The sequence below is a fragment of the Mesoplodon bidens genome (assembly GCF_964165515.1).
Source record: "Mesoplodon bidens genome assembly, chromosome: 5".
Taxonomy (NCBI): domain Eukaryota; kingdom Metazoa; phylum Chordata; class Mammalia; order Artiodactyla; family Ziphiidae; genus Mesoplodon; species Mesoplodon bidens.
Window position 1 is genome coordinate 49,434,653 of NC_138161.1, and position 24,185 is coordinate 49,458,837.

At 36.5% G+C, this 24,185-nt stretch overlaps 1 protein-coding gene across 6 annotated transcripts in view; it reads right to left on the reverse strand.

Annotated features, from left to right (window-relative positions):
- Positions 1 to 24,185, reverse strand: part of SENP7 (SUMO specific peptidase 7) — a 171,997-nt gene that overhangs the window by 19,603 nt on the left and 128,209 nt on the right. For 5 of the 6 annotated variants that reach the window (XM_081236002.1, XM_081236006.1, XM_081236004.1 and 2 more), the window contains 7 exons: positions 20,737 to 20,918; positions 18,731 to 19,070; positions 17,749 to 17,906; positions 14,165 to 14,311; positions 9,457 to 9,490; positions 1,564 to 1,743; positions 108 to 370 (listed from right to left, as the gene is read on the reverse strand). In XM_081236002.1, coding sequence (XP_081092128.1) covers positions 108 to 370; positions 1,564 to 1,743; positions 9,457 to 9,490; positions 14,165 to 14,311; positions 17,749 to 17,906; positions 18,731 to 19,070; positions 20,737 to 20,918 — 1,304 coding nt within the window. The remainder of the gene's footprint in view (positions 1 to 107; positions 371 to 1,563; positions 1,744 to 9,456; positions 9,491 to 14,164; positions 14,312 to 17,748; positions 17,907 to 18,730; positions 19,071 to 20,736; positions 20,919 to 24,185) is intronic. The other variant, XM_081236003.1, reaches the window with a different exon arrangement.

Below are 24,185 nucleotides of genomic sequence, written 5' to 3' on the forward strand. Positions count from 1 at the left end.
GCCCTTTTGACAAAACACAGCATTCTGAAATCATGCTCATTTCAAAAAAAGAATTTTTATCGAACTGCCTCCCTCCCCCTCACTAATCATATTAATCATATGCTAACCTGAGATATTGATTTCATCTTCATTTCTTCAGCAGTAGCAGCAGGGAAAGAACAAGTTGAAGCACAGTAATAATGAATAAAAGAGCTTTCTTTTGAAGAGAGGTTCTGAAATAAAGGAAGTGCCTGAACCCAAGACAATGGATAAGAAAGCTCTAATTCTCCATTGGCTGTACTTATTTCTGTCATAATGTCTTGCAATTTCAATTCTTCTCTCTGTGAAATAGAACTGTGTAGCTCAAGGAAAATGAATTCAGTGGATTTTGCTATGAAAGAAAAAAGAAATCAGTTTTTGTCAGTAGTGTTATTTTTCAAGGGGATTATAATTAAAATAATTATTAGTAACAGTAAGGTTGGTATACAACTCAACAAACTATTTTGTATGTTAGTTAATAACCCAGGCAAATTAAATCCCAAAACAGGCCATTAGTAACCTATAACCAAAACTCACAATTTTTAAACTCCTACTACATTAGAATACGAACTCCACAATGGTATTGACTGCTGCATCTCCAGTACCTGGCATTTACTAGGTGCTCTTAAATGTTTGTTAATGAATGTATGAAAAAGTAAATGAATGATGACTAAGCAATTATTTTTCTCTAGCCTTCTTCATATATCAAATCTACCAATTAAAAAAATTTCCATTCAAACACTTCCTTCAAAATCATTTTCTCTCATCAAATGACATTCTCTCCTCCCATAATGATTATAAATAGCTTGTGTATTTTTCCAAGTTCTCTGCTATTTAATCATGAATTTTCCCAATTAATTTGGAAGTAATGAGGACAGCAAAATAAGTAATTTTAAAGACATAAAATTTAGTTCACTACTTAACATCTTTAATGTGCAAGGGAGTAGGAGGGGAAATGGCAGAGAGCTTAAAGAGATAAGAAAGAAACTTACCAATTTGATTTATCCAATTCTAAACCAGACTCCTTTAGGAGTTGGAAACTAACAAAGTTGGGAAATATCTCAAGATATTTATATATTGATAGATAAGTGTTATGGGAGCATCAGAAAAGTATTCAACCCAGTCTTAGAAAAATGATACATAAGTAAATAAACTGATTTATCTTTTTTAGAAACTATAGAAAATGTTGAAGATAAAGACTTCTGTATTTTATTTGACTTTGCCACTGATTAGTTCTGTCACAGTTCATTATGAAATAAGGGCAAGAAACCCTTAAGACAGGTAGCCAAGGATGTCAAGTGACTAAAAGATAAGGTAGTCCTTTTATTTTAGAAGGTAATTTTAATTGGTTGAGTAAAATTATAAGGAGAAATTAAATGAATAAAATATCTTACAGAATATCACGGGATAAATTATTTTGAATTCAATTAACTTATTTCAATTTAATGAAATAATTACATTCTACTAAATTATTTTAGAGGAAAATTACTTTATTTATAGGACTTCTCAGATTATCCTGAAATTTAGAAATCTTTTTATACTTACATTGCTGGCTAAATATAGAGTTTTCTAATTGGGTCTGAATCTCTTGAAGATAATTTGAGGAGACCCAAAGAAAGAGGATAGCATGACTTCTTTTACTGTGATCATCATCTTTATTTTTCCATAACCCAAACCGCTTTAAATGTGTAGTATCCACTAGCAATGAAATCTCATGCAGGGACACTGTAATAAATAAAGGATAACAAGGTAATAAATTAATCTATTTAGGAATACACTCCATATGCACTGTATGACTCCTCTTTAACACAATGTATTTTTTAAAAAGAATTATATGCAAGGTTTTTCAAAAATATCATTTCCAGTACATTTCAGTAAACTTGGCTGAAATATCTAAACAGTATTATTACAGTAAAAAAGATCACATAAATTAGAAAGGGCCAAACAATTTTTAAGTGATAATTAAATGTAGGAATTTAGCCTCTCACACTATATGATCTCGGACTACCTTATCAATGCAGAAAAATAAGCATAGTATAACTGAAAAAACTATATAATTCTATCTTGGTTAATACTCTCAACCAAGACTGCAAATGCTATCATAAGCCACTTAACGCCTATTTTTCTTCTCCTCAAACATCTGCATTCCATTACACAGACCAGCCATTACCCAAAGATTCCCCAGAGTCATATGAGCTTCTGAATGGTCTAGGATGAAATTTTTTTGGTGGCGCCACATGGCTTGCAGGATTTCAGCTCCCAGACTAGGGACTGAACCCCGGACCCCGGCATGGCAGTCAAAGCCCAGAATCCTAACACTAGGCCACCAGGGGACTCCTAGGATGACATTTCTCCTAAAATTCTTCTAGGTTTTACTTCTCAAAACTTCTAGGTAATTGCTCTGAATTATCACTCTTTTTCCCTCTCAGTGAGCTAAGAGAATCTCCTCTGAGGACCTTATTTTTTAATTCAAAGAAACATAGAAAACTGGTGTAAAGAAGTCCTGAGGTCATCTGGTCCAACTTAAGAAAACAAGCAGCTGAACTAGGGATACAAATATCGGTTAAGTATAAACCCAAGATGGTTACCTATTTGAAACAAATCTCTTGCTACTCCTCCCCCCATGTTTTCCTAGCTCCATGCTACTTAAAATGTAGTCCTTAGCCAGTGACACTATCATCACCTGGGAGCCAAATGGAAATGCAGAAATCAGGCCCCACACTAGATATACTGAATCAGAATCAGCAGTTTAACAAAAAAAACCCAGGTAATTCACATAAACATTAAAGCTTGAAAAGCATTTTACAATAAGCATTCAAACTCATTAACTAGTCATCTTAATGTTCCCAAGATAGCCATTCTATTTTTTTTACTTTTTCTTATAAATTAATCCATTTTAAACATTTTCTCTTTATTTCTTTCATATTTCCTCCTTCCTTCCTCTATTCTTTTCTTTCCTTATTCCATTCTTCCAGGTCTTTTTCTTGTTCCCTTTCTGTATTTCTATTTCTTTTTTGTGCCTGTCTGTATGCATGCCTCCTGACTTCCTCTCTTCCTACCCTGTCATGTCCTATTCTAACCTACCTTCCTTCTTCTTTTACTCCCTATTTACTGGCTCCTTTTTCTTTTTCTTTTTTTTTTTTTTTGATTTGTATGCCTTTTTTAAATTGAAATATAGTTGACATATAATGTTAGTTTCACATTACTACATAATGATTTGATATTTGCATACATTATAAAATGATTACTATGGTAAGTCTAGTAACCATCTGTCCCCAAAGTTATTACAATATTACTGCCCATACTCCTTATGTTGTACATTACATTCCCGTTGCTTATTTATTTTATAAATGGAGGCTTATACCTCTTAATCCCTTTTACTTATTTCGCCCAACTCCCCACCACCCTCCTCTATGGCAACCAGCTGCTTTTTCTCTTTATCTTTGAGTCTGCTTCCCTTTTGTTTTTAGATCCTACATACAAGTGAGATCATACTGTATTTGTCTTTGTCTGACTTATTTCACTTAGCATAATACCCTCTAGATCCATCCATGTTGTCACAAATGGCAAGATTTCATTTTTATAATGGTTGAGTAATATTCCATTGTATATATATATAACACATCTTCATCCATTCATCTATTAGAAGACATTTATGTTGCTTTCACACCTTGGCTATTGTGAACAATGTTGCAATGAACACTGGGGTGCATGTACTTTTTCAAATTACTGTTTTGTTTTCTTTGGGTAAATACCCTGAAGTGAAATTGCTGGATCGCATGGCAGTTCTATTTTTAATTTTTTGACCAACCTCCATACTATTTTCCATAGTGGCTGCATTAATTTACAATCCTAATGTGTGCCAACAGTGGAAGAGGTTTCCCTTTTCTCCACATCCTTTCCAGCACTTGTTATCTACTGTCTTTTTGATGATAGCCATTCTGACCAGTGTGAGGTGGTATCTCACTGACAACTGGCATTTCACTGACAATCAGTGATGTTGAGCATCTTTTCATGTGTCTATTGGTCATCTGCATGTCTCCTTTGGAAAAATGTCTATTCAGGTCCTCTGCCCATTTTTTAACAGGGTTGTTTTTTTGATGTTGAATTATATGAGTTCTTTGTATATTTTGTGTATTAACCCCTTATCAGATATATGATTTGCAAATAATTTTCTCCCATTTAGTAGGTTGTCTTTTCATTTTGTTAAAGGTTTCCTTTGTTGTGCAGAAGCTTTTTAGTTTGATGTAGTTCTACTTGTTTATTTTTGCTTTTGTTGCCTTTGCTTTTGCTGTCAGATGCAAATAACTGCCAAGACCAATGTCAAGGAGCTTACCCCCTATGTTTTCTTCTAGGAGTTTTATGGTTTCCGGTCATACATTTAAGTCTTTAAACCATTTTGAGTTGATTTCTGTATATAGTAGAGGTAGAGGTCCAGTTTCATTCCTTTGCATGTGGCTGTTCAGCTTTCTCAACACCATTTATTGAAGAAACTATCCTTTCCCTATTGTATATTCTTGACTCCTTTGTTGAAAATTAATTTACCATATATATGTGGGTTCATTTCTGGGCTCTCAGTTCTGTTCCATTGATCTCTGTGTGTTTTATGCCTATATCATACTCTTTTGATTACTATAGCTTTGTAATACAATTTGAAATCAGGACGTGTGGTGCCTCCAGTTGTGTTCTTCTCAGGAATGCTTTGGATATTTGGGGTCTTTTGTTGTTCCATACAAATTTTAGGATTTTTTTTTTCTATTTCTGTGAAAGACTCCATTAGATTCTGTGAAAGACTCCATTAGAACTTTGACAGGGATTACAGTGAATCTGTAGACTGCTCTGGGTAATATGGACATTTTAACAATATTAATTCTTCCAGTCTATGAACACTGTAACTCCTCCATTCTGAAAACTGTCAGTGAAACTAGCAGCAAAGACAAACAGATTAAGTTAAAAGTAAAGAGTGAGAACCTTCAGAAAAACTTCTCAGCATTTCTTCCTCATGCAGCTCACAGCCCCAAATAGTTGATACTATTTCTGTGAAATCTAAATAGTTATTACTAATCCAAATGTTCCAAGCTCTTAGTATGAAAGCTAAATATTCTTTAGGAAGGCTGCTTTAAATAGATTCCCTTAAAAAAGCCAGGGGGGGGCTTCCCTGGTGGCGCAGTGGTTGAGAGTCCGCCTGCCGACGCAGGGGACGCGGGTTCATGCCCGGGTCCGGGAAGATCCCACATGCCGCGGAGCGGCTGGGCCTGTGAGCCATGGCCGCTGAGCCTGTGCGTCCAGAGCCTGTGCTCCGCAACGGGAGAGGCCACAACAGTGAGAGGCCCGTGTACCGCAAAAAAAAAAAAAAAAAAAAAGCCAGGGGGCATTTAACACCATCACAAGAAAAATTTACCTCATTACCAAATTTTCCCAAAATATTTAGTTTATTCTGTTACAGGGCTATGACAGACACTGAAAGTAGGAGTTGCCTATCATTTTTCCTACCTACTGTTAGGGATTTTAGTAACAGGACCCTAATTTTATGAGGAAGCAAGATACCCACCTCTTAAAAACTCTATTTCCTAGCTTCCTTTGCAAATAGATGTGTGGTCATTTGACTACATTCTAGCTAAGAAAATATAAGCAGAAGGTTAGGTGGTATGCACACCCAAGAAGACTCCTTAAAAGGGAAAGAGATTGGCGGTATGTATTCTTTCTACCATTTTTCCTTTTCTCCTGCTCTCTACCTGGAACATTAAAACATGATGGCTGGACTTCCCTGGTGGCACAGTGGTTAAGAATCCACCTGCTAATTCAGGGAACATGGGTTCGGTCCCTGGTCTGGGAAGATCCCACATGCCACGGAACAACTAAGCCTGTGCGCCACAACTACTGAGCCTGCGCTCTACAGCCCACAAGCTACAACTACTGAGCCCGTGTGCCACAACTACTGAAGCCCATGCGCCTAGAGCCCAAACTCTGCAAAAAGAGAAGCCACCGCAAGGAGAAGTCCGCGCACTGCAATGAAGACCCAACGCAGCCAAAAATAAATAAATGAACAAATTTATTTAAAAAAAAAAACATGATAGCTGGAGTATGAGCAGCCATATGGACCGTGAGACAAACTAGAGGATTAAAGTCATGTGTCAGGGATGACAGAGTAAGAAAATGAAAAGAGTCTGGGTCTCTGATGACCAAATAAACACCATATCAGCCCTGTTCAGTCTACCTCTGAAATTCTTAAATGTGAAGAAAAAATAAACTATTTTCTTTAAGCCACAGCCAAACATAATTAACAGCTAATATAAATATGAATAAATCAATTTTTTCCCACAGCTGCTGCAGAAAAATAAACATTTAGACCCTTAGATTTCCCCACCTACAAAAACCTTTCACATGCATGCCTTGTTTTATTTTTTTATTTATTTATTGGTTGCACCAGGTCTTAGTTGCAGCAGGCAGGCTCCTTAGTTGCAGCTCTCCTGCTCCTTAGTTGCAGCATGTGGGCTCCTCAGTTGCGGTTCGCTGGCTCCTTAGCTGCAGCATGAGAACTCTTAGCTGCAGCATGCATGTGGGATCTAGTTCCTTGGCCAGGGATCGAACCCGGGCCCCCTGCACTGGGAGCATGGAGCCTTAATCATTGCACCACCAGGGAAATCCCTGCATGCCTTGTTTTTTAAAAAAAATGTTTTTATATGGGGATTTAGCACAGACAGGATTTGAAGAAGCTGACTAATATTTTCCTCTTCCATTATAAAATCGTAAACCCATTACCACCGACAAGAGTATTTTTCCACAATTTTTAATTAAAATCATCTTTTAAAGATCATTTGGAGCTGATTCACTTTGCTATAAAGCAGAAACTAACACACCATTGTAAAGCAATTATGCTCCAATAAAGATGTCAAAAAAAAAATCATTTGGGAACTTCCCTGGCAGTCCAGTGGTTAAGACTCCACACTTCCAATGCAAGGGGCCTGGGTTAGATCCCTGGTTGGGGAACTAAGATCCCACATGCTGTGCAGTGTGGCCAAAAAAGTATTAAAAAAAATTATATATACATATATATATATATATATATATATATATATATATATATATATATATATTCATTTGGGATAGAAAAGCTATAAAGAAAGCAACATTTGAAACAAAGTACAAAATATTAATGATGAAAACCTAAAATATCATTTTTGATGTCTGTTTGTATCATAAGAATTTAAGAGGTAGCTCCATTACAAAGGTCTTTACCTATAGATTTTAGTTAGATGTAGTGGGACTACATCAAACTACACAGCTTCTACATGGCAAAGGAAATCATCAACAAAATTAAAAGGCAACCTACTGAATGAGAGAAAATATTTGCAAGTCACATATCTGATAAGGGGTTAAAATTCAAAATATATAATGAACTCATACAACTCAATAGCAAAAAATCCCCAAACAATCTGACTGAAAAAAAGGCAGAGACACTGAAAAGACATTTTTCCAAGGAAAACATACAGATGGCCAACAGGTACACAAAAAGGTGGTCAACATTGCTACTCATCACGGGAATGAAAATCAAAACCACTATGATATGCCACCTCACACCTATTAGAATGGCTATTACCAAAAAGAAAAGAAATAATGAGTATTGGCAAGGATGTGGTAACAAGGAACTCTTGTGCACTTGTGCACTGTTGGTGGTAATGTAAACTGGTGCAGCCACTATGGAAAACAGAGCGTTCTCAAAAAAAATTGTTTTAATGACCCAGCAACTCCACTTCTGGGTATTTATGCAAAGGAAAGGAAAACACTAATTAGAAAAAATATATATGCACTCCCATGTTAACTGCAGCATTGTTCACAATAGCCAAGATATGGAAAAAACCTAAGTGTCCATCAATGGATGAATGAATATGTGATAAATAATATGGGATATATATACAATGGAATACTGTTCTGCCAAAAAAAAAAAAAAGGAATGAAATCTTACCATTTGCAACAACATGCCTTGAGGGCATTATGCTAAGCGAAGTAAGCCAGTGAAAGACAAATACCGTATGACCTAACTTATAAGTGGAATCTTTAAAAAAAAAAAAAAAAAAAAAAAAAGCTCATAGATACAGAGATCAGATTGGTAGTTGCCAGAAGCAGGGGGTGGACGAAATGACAGAAGGGGATAAAAAGATATAAATTTCCAATTATAAAATAAATAAGCTGTGAGGATATAATGTACAGCACATGGTGACTATTGTTAACAATACTGTATTGCATATTTAAGATCTATCGCATAGATATTAAAAGTCCGCATCACGCACAAAAAAATTTTTGTAACTATATATGGGGATGGATGTTAACTTGACTTACTGGGGGAATCATTTTGCAATATATACAAATATCGAATCATAATGTTGTACACCTGAAATTAATATAATGTTGTACGTCATTTATGCCTCTATTAAAGAAAAAGAAATCGAGAGGTAGTTCTGTTACCCAGGTCTTTATCTACAGATTATAGCACTATCTTTTATGAAGTTATTTCCTCTTGAATCACAGGCCTTGGTTTCTTTAAATAGCTAATGTTATATTATTCCACAATAACTTATTAAAATTTCCTAATTAGGAATATCAGTATATTTATTTTTATATATTATATATGCCTTATATATTCTTACTACTTATAGTAGCTTCCTAATCATTAGATTCATTATTATAACATACAGTTGTGGATTCTGTACATGGGTATCTGGGGAGTCCAACTAAAGTTACTTCAATCTCATCTTCAGTCTTGAAACACAGGTTTCCTCTTCCCCAGTTCATTTCTGAAGTGCTATTTGTATATATTGTTTTTGTTCATTCTTCTCATAATTCATTCTCTAAAGAGACTATTCTCTGTTGCTTATTATTTGTTCTCTTAATGTTATTGATTCTGAAAGGTTTTTATTTGGAAAGAGAATGAGAAACTTGTTTGAGTCTCTACAAATTATTGGTCCATTTTCCAATCCACATTGCCTTACTCAGATAAGAAACAGTTCTGCCTGTTTAAATCTCTTAATCCCTATGCAAAACCATTTTACATGTTTGTGTGCAACACTAAAAATTTTCCTTATACTTCTTTACTTACAGTTTCTATTTTCATCCATTTTATGTATCAAAAATCTTGCTATCAAAACTACTTTCGTTAATCCCAAGAAATTGCCATGAGTCCCTTCATATTACTTGAAGTCATTAAAACAACAGTATAAAAATAGTATATTTTAAGTGTTATAAAACATTTTAACACCTTTTGAAGCTGCTAAAAAAAGTGTTAAATTGAAACATATTATTAACCTTATTTTTACATAAATTCTACACTGGAAAAAATTATGATAAACTAATTGCAGAAATATCTCAGAATTTTTGCTGACCAATTATTTTATACTCAAAATTACAGTGAAAAGAGGTCATAAGACAATGATAGCTTACCTTGAAATGGGATCTTAATATACTTTGTCGTGAACTAAAGGAAAAATAAAAAAGCAACATACGAGTTACCACTCAAGATGTGTTACTATTCAAATTTTTCAAAATTTTTTTTTTAAACCACAAGTACATAATCAAAGTCTATATTAGAAGTCTTAAGCCTTTTCCTCAATAAACCAAAAAGGTGTTTCACTGTAAAGACTTAGTTTTATGGAAGTTTAGGAACCCTGTGCAAGTAACTTAATTCTCAATATGCTCATTTATAAAAACCAGTAAGACTTTACTTAATATACTTTTCAAAAATGTTTCCTGAATATTAAAAAAAAAAAAAAGACAAAGTCCAGAAGAAACTGCCAAAAGACCTCACAGGGTGTCACTGACTTTGGTAAATAAATCACAAAGCAGGATTTGATCCTTAGCTTTGCTGACATTCCCAGCATTAATTTTTCTTTGTTCCATGTTATAAATTCCCTCTGACTAAAGATTCAGCAAGGTTCCTGCTCTTTCTGCTCCTTCTGTGACAAGATGCCAAATTTTCTCTAGGTATATTTTGTATATATCTGACCTCCTTAAGTGCTCGGGGTGTTTTGGGTTTTTTTGTTTGTTTGTTTGTTTTGCGGTACACCGGCCTCTCACTATTGTGGCCTCTCCCATTGCAGAGCACAGGCTCTGGACGTGCAGGCTCAGCGGCCATGGCTCACGGGCCAGCTGCTCTGCGGCATGTGGGATCTTCCCGGACCGGGGCACGAACCCGTGTTCCCTGCATCAGCAGGTGGACTCTCAACCACTGCGCCACCGGGAAAGCCCAAGTGTTGGTTTTATAATAAAGCCTCAAGAGTTGTGGAGTACCTAAATCTTACATGTACCACCTAAAATAGATGTCCTTTGAAGTTTGTCAAATCAATTCATGCCTATTTATTTATTACATGGTTAGGTTTCTCTTTTGATCAATACATTTATGAAATTGTTGACCAAATCAGGGATACAGTCTGTGAGTACAAAATTGAAAATGGCCTTGATACATGGGTACCTAAATTAACTACCAACAGAGTTCCAACTAAGTAGCAAACAATGTTTGGTGAAACCACAGATTTAGTAAGACTCCATTTTTTTTTTTTTTTTGCTAATTTAAAGATTATTTCATACTGTAGTTTCTCAAATATAAAACTCACATTTCATAGTGTAAGTCAGCCACTGAAGCAAAATTTGAGCAAAAGGACAAATGAGTTAAAAGCTGAGCAAGGGGGCTTCCCTGGTGGCGCAGTGGTTGAGAGTCCGCCTGCCGATGCAGGGGACACAGGTTCGTGTCCTGGTCCAGGAAGATCCCACATGCCATGGAGCAGCTGGGCCCGTGAGCCATGGCCGCTGAGCCTGAGCGTCCAGAGCCTGTGCTCTGCAACGGGAGAGGCCACAACAGTGAGAGGCCCGCATACCGCAAAAAAAAAAAAAAAAAAAAAAAAGCTGAGCAAGGGGTTCAAATGTTGCCTCTCTTATCTCTACCACCTACACAAATAGTAAGTAAACTTAGGTAACGTACTGAACCTCTCAGTTTTTGATAAGACCCTTAATCAAGGGGAGCTATTATCATTAGACACTAGCATCTGATTAAGTATGTTATCTAGCTTGATTTATTCAAATACACCTTATTATTATGTCACCTTCACATAACTGCTATATATATTTGGTGTATATTTCCCCTTGCTAAATTCTTTCAGGCATGTTTCACTGGGTCTTTAATCTCATAAAATATATCTTAGCAATTGTAAATAACTAGTTATAGAAAATGAATATAAGGAGTGTTTGCTTTTGAGATTTTATAGTCATTACTATGAAATTACAAATTAGAAGTAGTGCATCTATATATCTTTGGCCTCTTTCTTCATTATTGTTTCATTCTCCCACCATAAGCACCCTTGTCCTATGAAACCTTTCTGTTTGGCAAGGATCACATACTCATTTACACCTTTTCTGATGACTAAGCCAACATGTACTCTCTCCCAAAGGCAAAGCCCTATTTGCAGCAAAAACTGAATCCCCAGTTAAGAAAATCAGAAAGATGTTTTTGTGGCAATAAGCTAATCCCAAGTTCTCTGAAATCATCATACCACATCTACTTAAACTTAAAAATAAAGCTGAACATAAGAGCTATCTTATAGCTTCTTACAACAGCCAGTACAGTTCTTTGAACATAATATACACTTAATAAACATTTTTCCTACTATTAACAAAAGTGAGATCTAAAAAATTAAATGTGCAGCATTCTCTACACTAAAAAAAGGTAATAATAACTTAAATGTCCCACTATAAAAAAAAAAAGGCTCTAACTTATGTAAGAGTTTCCCACTACAGGTATTTCTCTGGCTCAGCTAAACTGTAACTGTCATGACAGTGAGAACAATATCTCCAGTGTCCATAACAATATATAGCAGACACCCATTAAACATCTGGAAAATGACTAACTTTAATTCTCTAATATATTACCCCCTCAAAAAAGGAAGTTCTTTAATTTCTAAATTACAGAGCATGATGAACTCTGTCTGAAAAAGAATATATATTCACAGTTTTTGGAAAAACTTGAAAGTTTTAAGACTTTTACCCTTTTCCTGTTTTATGTTATTCATCATATTTTTTAATTTTAAAATTGCTTACAATCTCTCCATAGCAACCTACCTGTTTTAATTTTTGCAGAATTCTTCTCAACCTTTCTTCGCATGCATATATTTACTAAACTACTTTCCTATAATTAGACATTTAAGTGTTTTTATTTTAATCATAGTTTAAGTGCTCCAACAGACATGAGACAAATTTTTAAGACCTACTTTATGACATTTATGGAATATTTGCAGTACTTTATTACTTGTAGTAGCAAAATTCTGGGACAACTGAAATGTCCAATGGTGAGGAATTAAGGACAATCCAAATATTCCAAAATAGGTACATGAATTACATTAATTTAATATGATTATGGTGAGCTGCAAAACAGTATGTATAATGTTATATCCTTAGGCTTTAAATATATATGTATCTAATATGAAGAATATGGAATGATATACACTGTACAGTTAATGGTAACTGTCTCTGTATAATCAAGATTACAGGTGTTCATTAAATTGTTCCTTTACTCATTTGTAGTTTTTTGTTTGGTTTTGGTTTTTGCCCATAACAAGTCCACTGACCATATAATAGCATAATTAATACATTAATTAATGAAAACCCCTTGCTGAATATTTATATTAAATCCCCCCCGGCTAATCAGTTATTGTCACATATTTAGGTTACCCAACATTTTGCCATTACAAAGAACTCAACAGAAAAAACTGGTTAAACCTGAATTTAAAATGAAAAAGCTATAAAATGCGGGGGCGGGGGGGGATTGTGAAAAGTGAACAAAATTCCTTAAAGAAAATAATTGTAAAATCACTCTGGGCATAACAAAATTATTAATATATGAAAACTAGTGATCAGAGAATATTCATTTTAAACAGAATAGCTGTGGTGCTTTCAATCAAAGCAATTTTAACTGTATCACCAGCTACCGTTATTGGTACTTCCCAGAATTTGTACATGTTTACTCTACTGGGATTAGTTAGGTCTTCCCCCTGCATGGTCTCCAAGTAAACATCTACTCTGTGTCTTAAATCATAGCTGTCTTCTCTATGAAGTCTTCCCTGATTCCTCCAGACAGAGGTACTCACTCCCATATGTGCACTTCCTGTACAAAGTTGCATAGTACGTTTTACTATAATGTAAATATCTATTTACATTTCTGCCTGTTTCATTAGACTACAAGTTCCTTGAAGGCAGAGATCATATCTTACCATTTTTATATTCCCTGCCTTATCCATAACAGAGTGAAATATTAACAAAACTTCTAGGAAAATACCTGAATTATAATCTGACATAGTCAATTCAATTCAACTAATGTTTATAAGTGCTTATTTAGGTTTGAGCCATTTATGTAAAGTGTAAAGGGGAGTAAAAGCATGACTCTTCATCACAAGATGCTTAATGGCTAATGGAGAGGTTTAGGCAAGAATACAAACAAAAACACATAGAATAAATCCTACAACAGATGTACAAACAAAGTGCTGTAAGTACTTAGTAAAAGGAGAAGTTAATTATGGCTAGGAAGGAGATATCAGGAAAAGGTTTTCTGGAAGAGGAAGTATTTCAGATAAGCCTTAAAAGATTTTAACAGGCAGAAAAATAGTGAGAAAATATAGAGAACTGAGCAAAATCCAATATGGCTTTCATATACAAAATGTGATGAGTTAATACTGAAAAAAAGTGGAAAAATAGAATAGGAACTATTCCTGGAGATCCTTAAATAACAAGTTTGGGAATCTGGAGAACAATTTAAACCATCAAAATGAGATTTCTTCTTTTTGCTATTAACTATACCCTAAAGAAAAATTTACTTTACCATCAAGTAAGTTTTAGAGCCCAAAGAATATCAATGTTACATATGACTTTTTTCATACATAATCCTCATTAGAGTAGTCAGATTACAGATATGATTTTAGGGCATTCCTCTATGGTTTCAAGATTTCACAAGTAAAGACATGTTTCAAAATAGGTATAATGACACATTCAAAATGTCCTATATAAAATTAATCTCAATTCTATTTTCATTTGCACTAAAAAAAGAGAAGACAATCTGAAAATGCCTTGTCCAAAAAGCAAAGCTAAAAAAAAAATTAAATATACTTACTGTAACACAACCTTTAGAAGCTCCTTTTACTTTACCAATATAAACAGAAGTAAATATAAAATCCAGTTGTAGCTCCACCTCATTACTAGGTATAACACAGGAAATGTTTTCCATGACAGGATTATATGGACATAATTCAGATGAAGTCTAACAAGGAAAAAATTATAAAATGCATATAAACCTAAGTATTATATAAATGCTGACAATGATTTTCAAAGTCAAATACTTCTTTAAATTACTATTAATGAATCTGTGAAGGACTTTACACTGTTCATACTGTGAAGAAATAGTTATCTAGATTTTTTTCCTTAAAAAGTATATGGTTGGACTTCCCTGGTGGTGCAGTGGTTAAGAATCTGCCTGCCAATGCAGGGGACACAGGTTCGAGCCCTGGTCCAGGAAGATCCTACATGCCGCAGAGCAACAAAGTCCATGTGCCACAACTACTGAAGCCTAGAGCCAGTGCTCCGCAACAAGAGAGGCCACCACAATGAGAAGCCTGCGCACAGCAATGAAGAGTAGCCCCCCCTCGCCACAAGTAGAGAAAGCCAGCGTGCAGCAATGAAGACCCAAAGCAGCCAAAATTAAATAAATTAAATAAATAAAAATTTTTTTAAGTATATGTTTACTTTGAGAAAATTACTCTAAAAAGCTGAATCCTAAATTAATTCCACAGGCCTAAGTTCCAGAAATACATTCTCCTCTGTATCAAAGCCATTTCAAAGTCAGTATTCTCTAATAGGCTTTATTCATTTTTAACTCAACAGAAATAAATTAAAATTTATATAATGTTTAGTTTAAAATGAGTTTTTAAATACATTATCTCTCTTAATCACTACAACCACCCCATGGGGCAAGTTTTTTTTTTTCATTTTGTATTTTATAAGTAGAGTTAATATATGTTTGGATTGGTTAAGTGACCTGCCCATGGTAATGCAGTTAGTAAGAAGCAAAACTAATGGGCTTCCCTGGTGGCGCAGTAGTTGAGAGTCCGCCTGACGATGCAGGGGACACGGGTTCATGCCCCAGTCCGGGAAGATCCCACATGCCGCGGAGCAGCTGGGCCCGTGAGCCATGGCCGCTGAGCCTGCGCGTCCAGAGCCTGTGCTCCACAAAGGGAGAGGCCACGACAGTGAGAGGCCCGCATACCGCAAAAAAAAAAAAGAAGCAAAACTAAGACAAATGCAGGTTTCTAACTCCAGGTCAAGGGTTATTTCAAGCACATAAAACTGCTTCCATAAACCAAGACAATGCTCTCAGCTGTTTCACTTTTACTGAGCAATGAAGGAATATAAGTGCCTAAGAACCACCTGTTACATCAAATCTATATACTTTATTACATGCACTATGGCTGAGGATAGCCAACCAGCTGCCTAAAACCTCAAAAATCATACCACTTCTGCTCAAAAAATTCACAACTCTGCTTTTAAATTACAATAGACTACCAGGCAGTATCAGCAGCAGCAATTTCCCACCATCTCTTTGGAGTTTTACACTGCTTTCAGATGACTTTTTCCACTCCACATTTGCCTAGCTGTTACACATTATCCCTCTTTAACCTTAACATCACTAATAACCAAATAAATTACTACTAGAGCAATTATGCATGTGTACTCACTCTCCTCCTACCTCTAGAAAATGTGATTAATCCTCACCTGAAACATGCACATTACTCATTATTTTTAACCCAGCTCACAATGCCATTTACCTGCCTAATAGAATTTCTTTATCATTCTCAGCTTTTATTGCTTAGTGAACTCTTCTTACCCCCTAAGTAAAAAAGGGGGAATCTAATCAACTACAGATGGTTCTAATCAGTCAAATAACTGCCTGTTGTGTTTTAAGTGATAAAATGAGAAGATGTATTAGAAAGAATTCCTTATTGGGCCTCACATTTGGTAAAGACAAACTGCCTCTTAAAAATGGTCAATCTATGTTTCTCATAACTTCATTTAAACTTGGAAACAAGGGAGGGTGTGCAGTTTTATTCTGCCTTATAGATTTTGGTAGATCTCTACATTATTTGCTGCTTGGCTATGATCGTATGCTGTCAGTTCTACAAGAGATGTCATTTTCCTTTAACACAGCCATTTCATACTGTATTGTCAATTTATATACTGCCAAGGGAACTGTAATTCATTTAGAATTTTGAACTCATTATCAACACTGTTTTAATTACAAAACAACTAAGCCATCAAGTAGGCTATTGGTCCGACTAGGCAACAATTGTTACATTTTAACAAAAATTCAGAACACAATTCCTGAGGTAATCTCTCTATGGAGTACCAAATGCAACAGAAACACCCATGAGGTACTTCCCTGGTGGTCCAGTGGTAAAGAATCCACCTTACAATGCAGGGGACTCAGGTTCAACCCCTGGTCAGGGAACTGAGATCCCACATGCCGCAGGGCAACTAAGCCCGCACACCACAACTACTGAGCTCGCGAGCCTCAACTAGAGAGCCCACTAGCCGCAAACTACAGAACCCACGTGCCCTGTACCCTACGCACCACAATTAGAGAAGAGAAAACCCGCACACCGCAACTAGAGAAGCCCGCACGCCGCAATGAAAGATCCCACATGCCTTAATGAAGATGACGCAAATAAGACCCAACGCAGACAAAAATAAAATAAATAAATAAATAATTTTTTTAAAAAAAAGAACGAAACACTAATCAGCCCATCAGACTGTTTTCATGGAACTGACCAAGTTCTTCACCACACTCTATAGAATAACAGCCTCTGACATTATTCAAAAACAACCAACAAAGTTAACCATAATTCTGCACTGGTGGTCTACCGATAATCATTTCTTTAAAATAGGATAATCAGAGCTGATAATATGAATGAATACTGACAATAAATAACTTGAACCTTACTTTAGAGCTATATGTATGTAAAAAACACCACTGGCTGACATTAAACCAACAGACACTTCCACTTACTATTTTCTATAAGAGAAGAGACAAAGTACTTATCAAACTGATAGGTTTGTGACACTGTTCTAAATGCTTTCATATGTTGTTTCACTTAATACTCAAAAAATAATCTTGTGAATTAGGTGTTATTATCCTCATTTAGCATATAAGGAAACTCAGGCTTAAGGAAGTTAAGGGACTTGCCCAAATGACAAAGCCAGGATTTGAACACAGATCTGTGTATCTCCAGAAGTCAGGTTCTTTCCTCTATCATGCTGCCTTAACAGCATGTGAGGGAAAGGAATAATTCCAAGTCACCATTGTACTGTAAGACCAGACAAATACTGGAAACTGTTTAATTCTAGAAAATGTTTTGATAAAGTACTTAAATGTCCAATGAGAACCATAAGAAAAGAATAAATATCAAGTCAGAATATTTAGACTGAAAAAATAAAAATGGCCAGAAGAAAAATGGTATTAAGCCTTTCACTTCAAATAAAGACAATTACATACTTCCCTCAAACTAATATGAAAGTTGTCTCAAAATTCAAACTAAGAAAATTCATAATTTTTATATAATATTCTGCTTGACAGAAACAAAAAATAGTCATTAGCCAATAGCGTATATTTCACTGTTAATCTGTGAGAAGACAGAAATAAATTACCCGTACAGATGCACATGTAATCAGTGGTAGTTCTGACACTGCTGGCTCAGAAGTACTCTCACTTTCATTAGAGATGGCATGATCTTGCTTAGGTTGTAATTTAAGAATTTCTGAACTTTTATGTTCAATGGGTCCTTCTTCATCACTGGAAACAACAACTAAAAAGGTAAAATGTATTTTTTAAATGTGTCACAATAATCATATATAAAAAGAGAACTTTGTAACTCATGCAATATATCTTTCATAATCCCACTGAACTGAATCATCTAACTTTATTCAATTTAGAAACTGGCCTATCATTCATTACCTAATGTATACTAGTCACATACAATGTTTCCATGTCAGCACTATTATTTGGCAGTTACCTATAACCTTACCTTCTGGAGGACGAAGATATTTAAAAATGGATAGAGCCATGAGGAGAACTTAGGACCAAATTCTAGTTCTAATAATGTTATTATGCCATCATTCTAAATTGTACTTTAAATCCTGTTACGTTAGTTGCTTTTAGGAGGGGGAAATGGATGGCTAGGGAAAGATGTGGGAGACCAGTCACTGGATATCCTTTAGAACCTTTTTTGTACCATGTGACTGCATCAAATACTGGAAAATTAAAAAATCAAAATTAATTAATTAAATCAAAATTAATGACAATAATTAAACAGCACTTAAACGCTCTGTACTTCAGCTTAATCAACCAAAATGACAATAATAATGGTCCTTACAGAAACTTATAAAAAACTACTGATGAGATTACAGTGCACTAATCTAAAAAAAAATTACTTCTTCTTCCAAATACTCCATTCCTTACCTAAATCAATATTACAAAATAAATGAAGTCCCAAAACCTCAAGTCTTTTTTTTTCTGAAGTTAATATATTCCACAATGATGTAATAAATAACTTATTGCCTAGCAAAATTTGTTTGAGAGAAGAAAACAAATAAGTAGAGGAGAGAAAATTATTATCCTCATGTTACTTACTTGGTTCAGCAGAGATAAATGATTGGTTCCCTTCACTATGTTCACTTAAAACAGGTTTTTCTATTGTGTTCAATTCATTCTCATCCTTCTCGACCACAGGACAATTCCCCACAGTATCAGTAGAAATAGAGCTCTCAAAAGTTTTAGTGGTTGAACATTCAGAGGTGATTTGGGGAGCAGCACTCAAAGCCAACTCCTGACTACAACGTGAGGATAGTTTAGTAAAATCACTTTCTATGGATTCAAGCATAATTTCTTCAAGCAGTTTTGGGTCCTCCTGATAGTTTTCACTTGACTTTTCCAACTCAGTGGATACTGCTGGGTCATTTTCTTGTTCTTTCTGAACATAAATAAATGCATACAAAAATCAGCATTTTTCAAATTTGGCTAACATAAAGAGTTTTTTTAAGCTTAAATTCCTAAAGAAGAATATAAAAGTAAAAACATTATATCATTTCTGTAACTATAGGGGTAGAAAACTACTCAATTATACTACATTACTCCTGCCAGTGTCTCTCAAATATATAGAGTTTGGTCTGTCCAATCAGATGCCTAAACATTTTACAAAAGGATGGGAAGGAGAAACTCCCATATTTACAAGTGGTTCAGAGGTCTTCCACAGTCTTGTCAACTTTAAATGAGAGGAATTTTTTTTACAGTTTTATTTTGCAAAAGAGGCCATTTGACATCATATGACTTTAGTAACAAAAAAGCAAAAAAATTAAAAACTTAAGAGCATAACAATATGAAAAATTATGAAAATCAATCACTGCCTTCATGTCTCTATTACTGTATAAACCTAAATCATGTTTATAATTATAACTCAAAGGCACAGCAAAGTCCTGAAATGCCTTGTGAATCAAAGAACTCAAAAAGCTGTCTCCTCATACTTTTATTGTTAACTGCATACTAAGTCTTTGAAAATAGGTTATGTATGCATTAATGTATGTATGGTAATTCTCTACAACAAATTCCCTAAACTCTTGAAAAAGAGATGTCTATAGAAATAGGAAGTAAATTACTACTGATAAAATAAGTCAGGTAATAATTTCACAGAGCAAGTGAAAAAGCAATTGACTGGACAGTATGAACAGTATTTGGTTATAATAAGGGGGGGGAACAGGTCTGAAAGATATACATCAAACTACTAACTAAGGGCTGGTTATCAGAGGAGAAATACTTTTAACTTTTTTACTTGTTCATAATACAGTCAGCCTTCTGTATGCACAGATTCCACCAACCGCAGGTTCCACCAAATGCAAATGGTAAATATTTCCAGAAAAATAATTACAGAAATTTACAAAAGGCAAAACTTGAATTTGCCATGCAGAGACAACTATTTACATAGCATTTACATTGCATTTATAGCCATTTACATATCATTTACATTGTATTAGTTATTATAAGTAATCTAGAGATGATTTAAAATATACAGGAAGATGTAGATTATATGCAAATATTACACCATTTTATATAAGGGATTTAAGCATCTATGGATTTTGGTAAGTGCAGGGTCCCGGGACCAATACTATGTAGATACTGAGTGATGACTGTATTTGAAATTTGTTCCCATAACTGTATTACTGCAAAAAAAAGTTGTATTTAAAGTATTTTTAAAAAAATAAACAGAATCAAAAAATGGGCAAAGAGGGCTTCCCTGGTGGCGCAGTGGTTGAGAGTCCGCCTGCCGATGCAGGGGACACGGGTTCATGCCCCGGTCCGGGAAGATCCCACATGCCGTGGAGCGGCTGGGCCCGTGAGCCATGGCCGCTGAGCCTGCGCCTCCGGAGCCTGTGCTCCGCAGCAGGAGAGGCCACAACAGTGAGAGGCCCGCGTACCGCAAAAAAAAAAAAAAAAAAAAAAAAAAAAAAAAAAAAAATGGGCAAAGAAAAGAAAGAAATATGATGATAAAAGCAGAAAGCCAGGAGAACATTATTTGGCCACAGTCAATTCATTTTTATCATAGCACAAATTGTTTCATATGACATCTAAATACCTCTACTTACTGTCTGTTCTGCTGACTTATACAAAGAAGTAGGATTAAGAGAACCAGGTAAATTACTTCTAAGCCTTTGTTTTCTCTTCCTGGAAATCAGAGTGGGTTCCATTTTTGAATCAGAATATGTATTATCCTTGTTTCTGCTCCCCTCTTCAAGATGATCACAACCTCTACTTCCCCTATTGAGGTCTTAAAAAAACAGAAGAGACATAAATATGGCCAAAAAGTAAAGAAAGAATCCCATGTAGAAGAGCTCAAATAAAATCATCAAAATTACTACACTACTTTCAAAGCTAGTTTTTTCATAGTCCACTGCTAAATTCTCATACTAACATGGATGAATATAAAGACATATCCCATTTTAAACTGCATACATAAAGCAAATGTTCATTGTACAAAAAATATAAGATATGGGAAATATATTAAAAGGTAGTATTCTTTAGTAACCAAAGCAAAGCAACCAAACCATGTTTTTCCTTTTCCCATGACTGCATTTTACTATGATACAAAAAAAAAGTCTTAATAAAATTTTGAAAGTTAGTCTCTTAATAAGTTTTTTAAATTCACTGTGATTTTAGAAATTACAACTAATTTAGCAATTATTTGTCTTTTTTAAATGTAAGTTTTATATATACATATTTTTCAAATGAAAAGGGAGAATAATTTGCAAGAGTAGAGTATTGATCACTGTTCTTTTAAAAGGAGAAAAAAATACCTTTCCTCATCAGGTGACTGTGATAAATAATTATTCATAAGGCTAACAATTTTCTTCACAGTTTATTTCTTTTTTAAAAAAAATCAGGGGCTTCCCTGGTGGCGCAGTGGTTGAGAGTCCGCCTGCTGATGCAGGGGACACGGGTTCGTGCCCCGGTCTGGGAAGATCCCACATGCCGCAGAGCGGCTAGGCCCGTGAGCCATGGCTGCTGAGCCTGCGCATCCGGAGCCTGTGCTCTGCAAGGGGAGAGGCCACAACAGTGAGAGGCCCGCCTACCGCAAAAAAAAAAAAAAAAAAAAAAAAAAAAAAAAAAAAAAAAAAATCAAGACCGTATAATTTTAAACCTCCAATAAATTTATCACCCTACAGAAAAGGAAGTACTCCCTTTTTTAAGTCAAAAAAGCATTATTTTGAAACCTATATCAAGTCTTAACAAACCTGCTTAGTATTTCAGTTATCAAATATATGTGCTGTAAAAAAAAAAAAAAACCTTCCAAAAGGTTCTACCTAACTAACTGAGGGTTATCCTAACTAACTGAAGGTTATCCTGAATTATTTTGCTCTGAATCTACACCATACAAGTACCAACTCAGAGTTCACACAAAGCAAGTCCCAAAGCAGCTTGCTTGAATTCATAACTTAAAATCTATGTAACACTGAATGGCCTGACCTCTCAATTCACTCAAAGTTCAACACTATACACCTTCTCTTCAAACTATTCTTGCTCTTACTCTAGCTTTATAAACATCTAATGACTAACATTCATAATTTCTCTTTGTCTTTGTTTAAAAGGCAGGCATCGGGACAGGACTGAGGGCAAAAACTCCAAGACTGTTAACAGTCTTGCAATTTCTAAAGACAACACTCTTAACTGCCTCCCCCCAGGAAAATAAACTACCCCCAAATTATCAACACAGTATTTTGAAAAGCACAATAAATTTTATTTCTAATTCTGTAAACTGTAATGGTAGTCAAAGACAATTTCTACTTATAAATACCATATCAAGTTATAATTTCTAACCATAAATGCTACAGCAAAAACTGAAGAGGGATTAGCTCAAGATGGCGAAGTTGAAGGACGCGAGCGCATCCCCTTTTTATGAAAACACCAAAATCACAACTAACTGCTGAACAACCAGGGACAAAAAAACGCTGGAACCTACCAAAAAAAGAATACCCTACATCCAAAGACAAAGAGGAGGCCACAGCAAGATGGTAGGAGGTACGCAACAGCAATAAACTCAAATCCTATACCCGCCAAGTGGATGACCCAAAAGTGGACAACAATTATACTACAGAAGTTACCCCACAGGAGTGAAAATTCCGAGACCCACATCAGGCTTCCCAGCCTGGGGGTCCAACAACAGAAGGAGAGGTCCCCAGAGAATCTAGCTTTGAAGGCTAGTGGGGTTTGATCAAAGGACGGCCACAGGACTGGGAGAAACTCCACTCTTGGAGAGCACATGCAAAGTCTCGTTCAAACCAGGACCCAGGGAAAAAAGGAGTGATGCCGTAAGAGACTGGGCTAGACCTCCCTGCTATTACTGAAGGGTCTCCTGTGGAGGCAGATGGTGGCTGAGGCTCACAGTGGGGAAAAGGACACTGGAACCCACAGTTCTGGTAAGTACCAACTGGCGGGAGCCCACCCGGAGGCCGCCATTAGCCCCACTAAATAGCTTGTAGGCTCCAGTACTGGGTCACCTCAAGCCAAACAAGCAATAGGGTGAGAACCCTGCCCCACTCATCAACAGACGAGCGGATTAAAGTTTTACTGAGGGCTAGGGGTAAGACGGCGGAAGAGTAAGACGCGGAAATCACCTTCCTCCCCACAGATACATCAGAAATACGTCTACACGTGGAACAACTCCTACAGAACACCTACTAAACTCCGGCAGAAGAACTAAGACCTCCCAAAAGGCAAGAAACACCCCCACATACCTGGGTAGGGCAAAAGAAAAAAGAATAAAGAGACCAAAGGATAGGGACGGGACCTGCACCAGTAGGAGGGAGCCATGAAGGAGGAAAGGTTTCCACACACTAGGAAGCCCCTTCGCGGGCGGAAACTGCGGGTGGCGGAGGGGGGAAGCTTCGGAGCCACGGAGGAGAGCGCAGCAACAGAGGTGCGGAGGGCAAAGCAGAGAGATTCCCACACAGAGGACCGGTGCCGACCCGGCACTCACAAGCCCGAAAGGCTTGTCTGCTCACCCGCTGGGGCAGGGCTGGGAGCTGAGGCTCGGGCTTCGGTTGGATCACAGGGAGAGGACTGGCAGCGTCAACACAGCCTGAAGGGGGTTAGTGCGCCACAGCCAGCCGGGAGGGAGTCGGGGAAAAGGCTGGACCTGCCAAAGAGGCAAGAGACTTCTTCTTCCCTCTTTGATTCCTGGTGCGAGAGGAGAGGGGATTAAGAGCGCTGCTTAAAGGAGCTCCACAGACGGCGCGAGCCACGGCTAACAGCACGGATCCCAGAGACGCGCATGAGACGCTAAGGCTACTACTGCCACCACCAAGAAGCCTGTGTGCGAGCACAGGTCACTCTCCACACCTCCCTGCCCGGGAGCCTGTGCAGCCTGCCACTGCCAGGGTCCCGGGATCCAGGAACAACTTCCCCGGGAGAACGCACGGCGCGCCTCAGGCTGGTGCAAAGTCCTGCCGGCCTATGCCGCCGCAGGCTCGCCCTGCATACGTGCCCCTCCCTCCCTCGGCCTGAGTGAGCCAGAGCCCCCGAATCAGCTGCTCCTTTA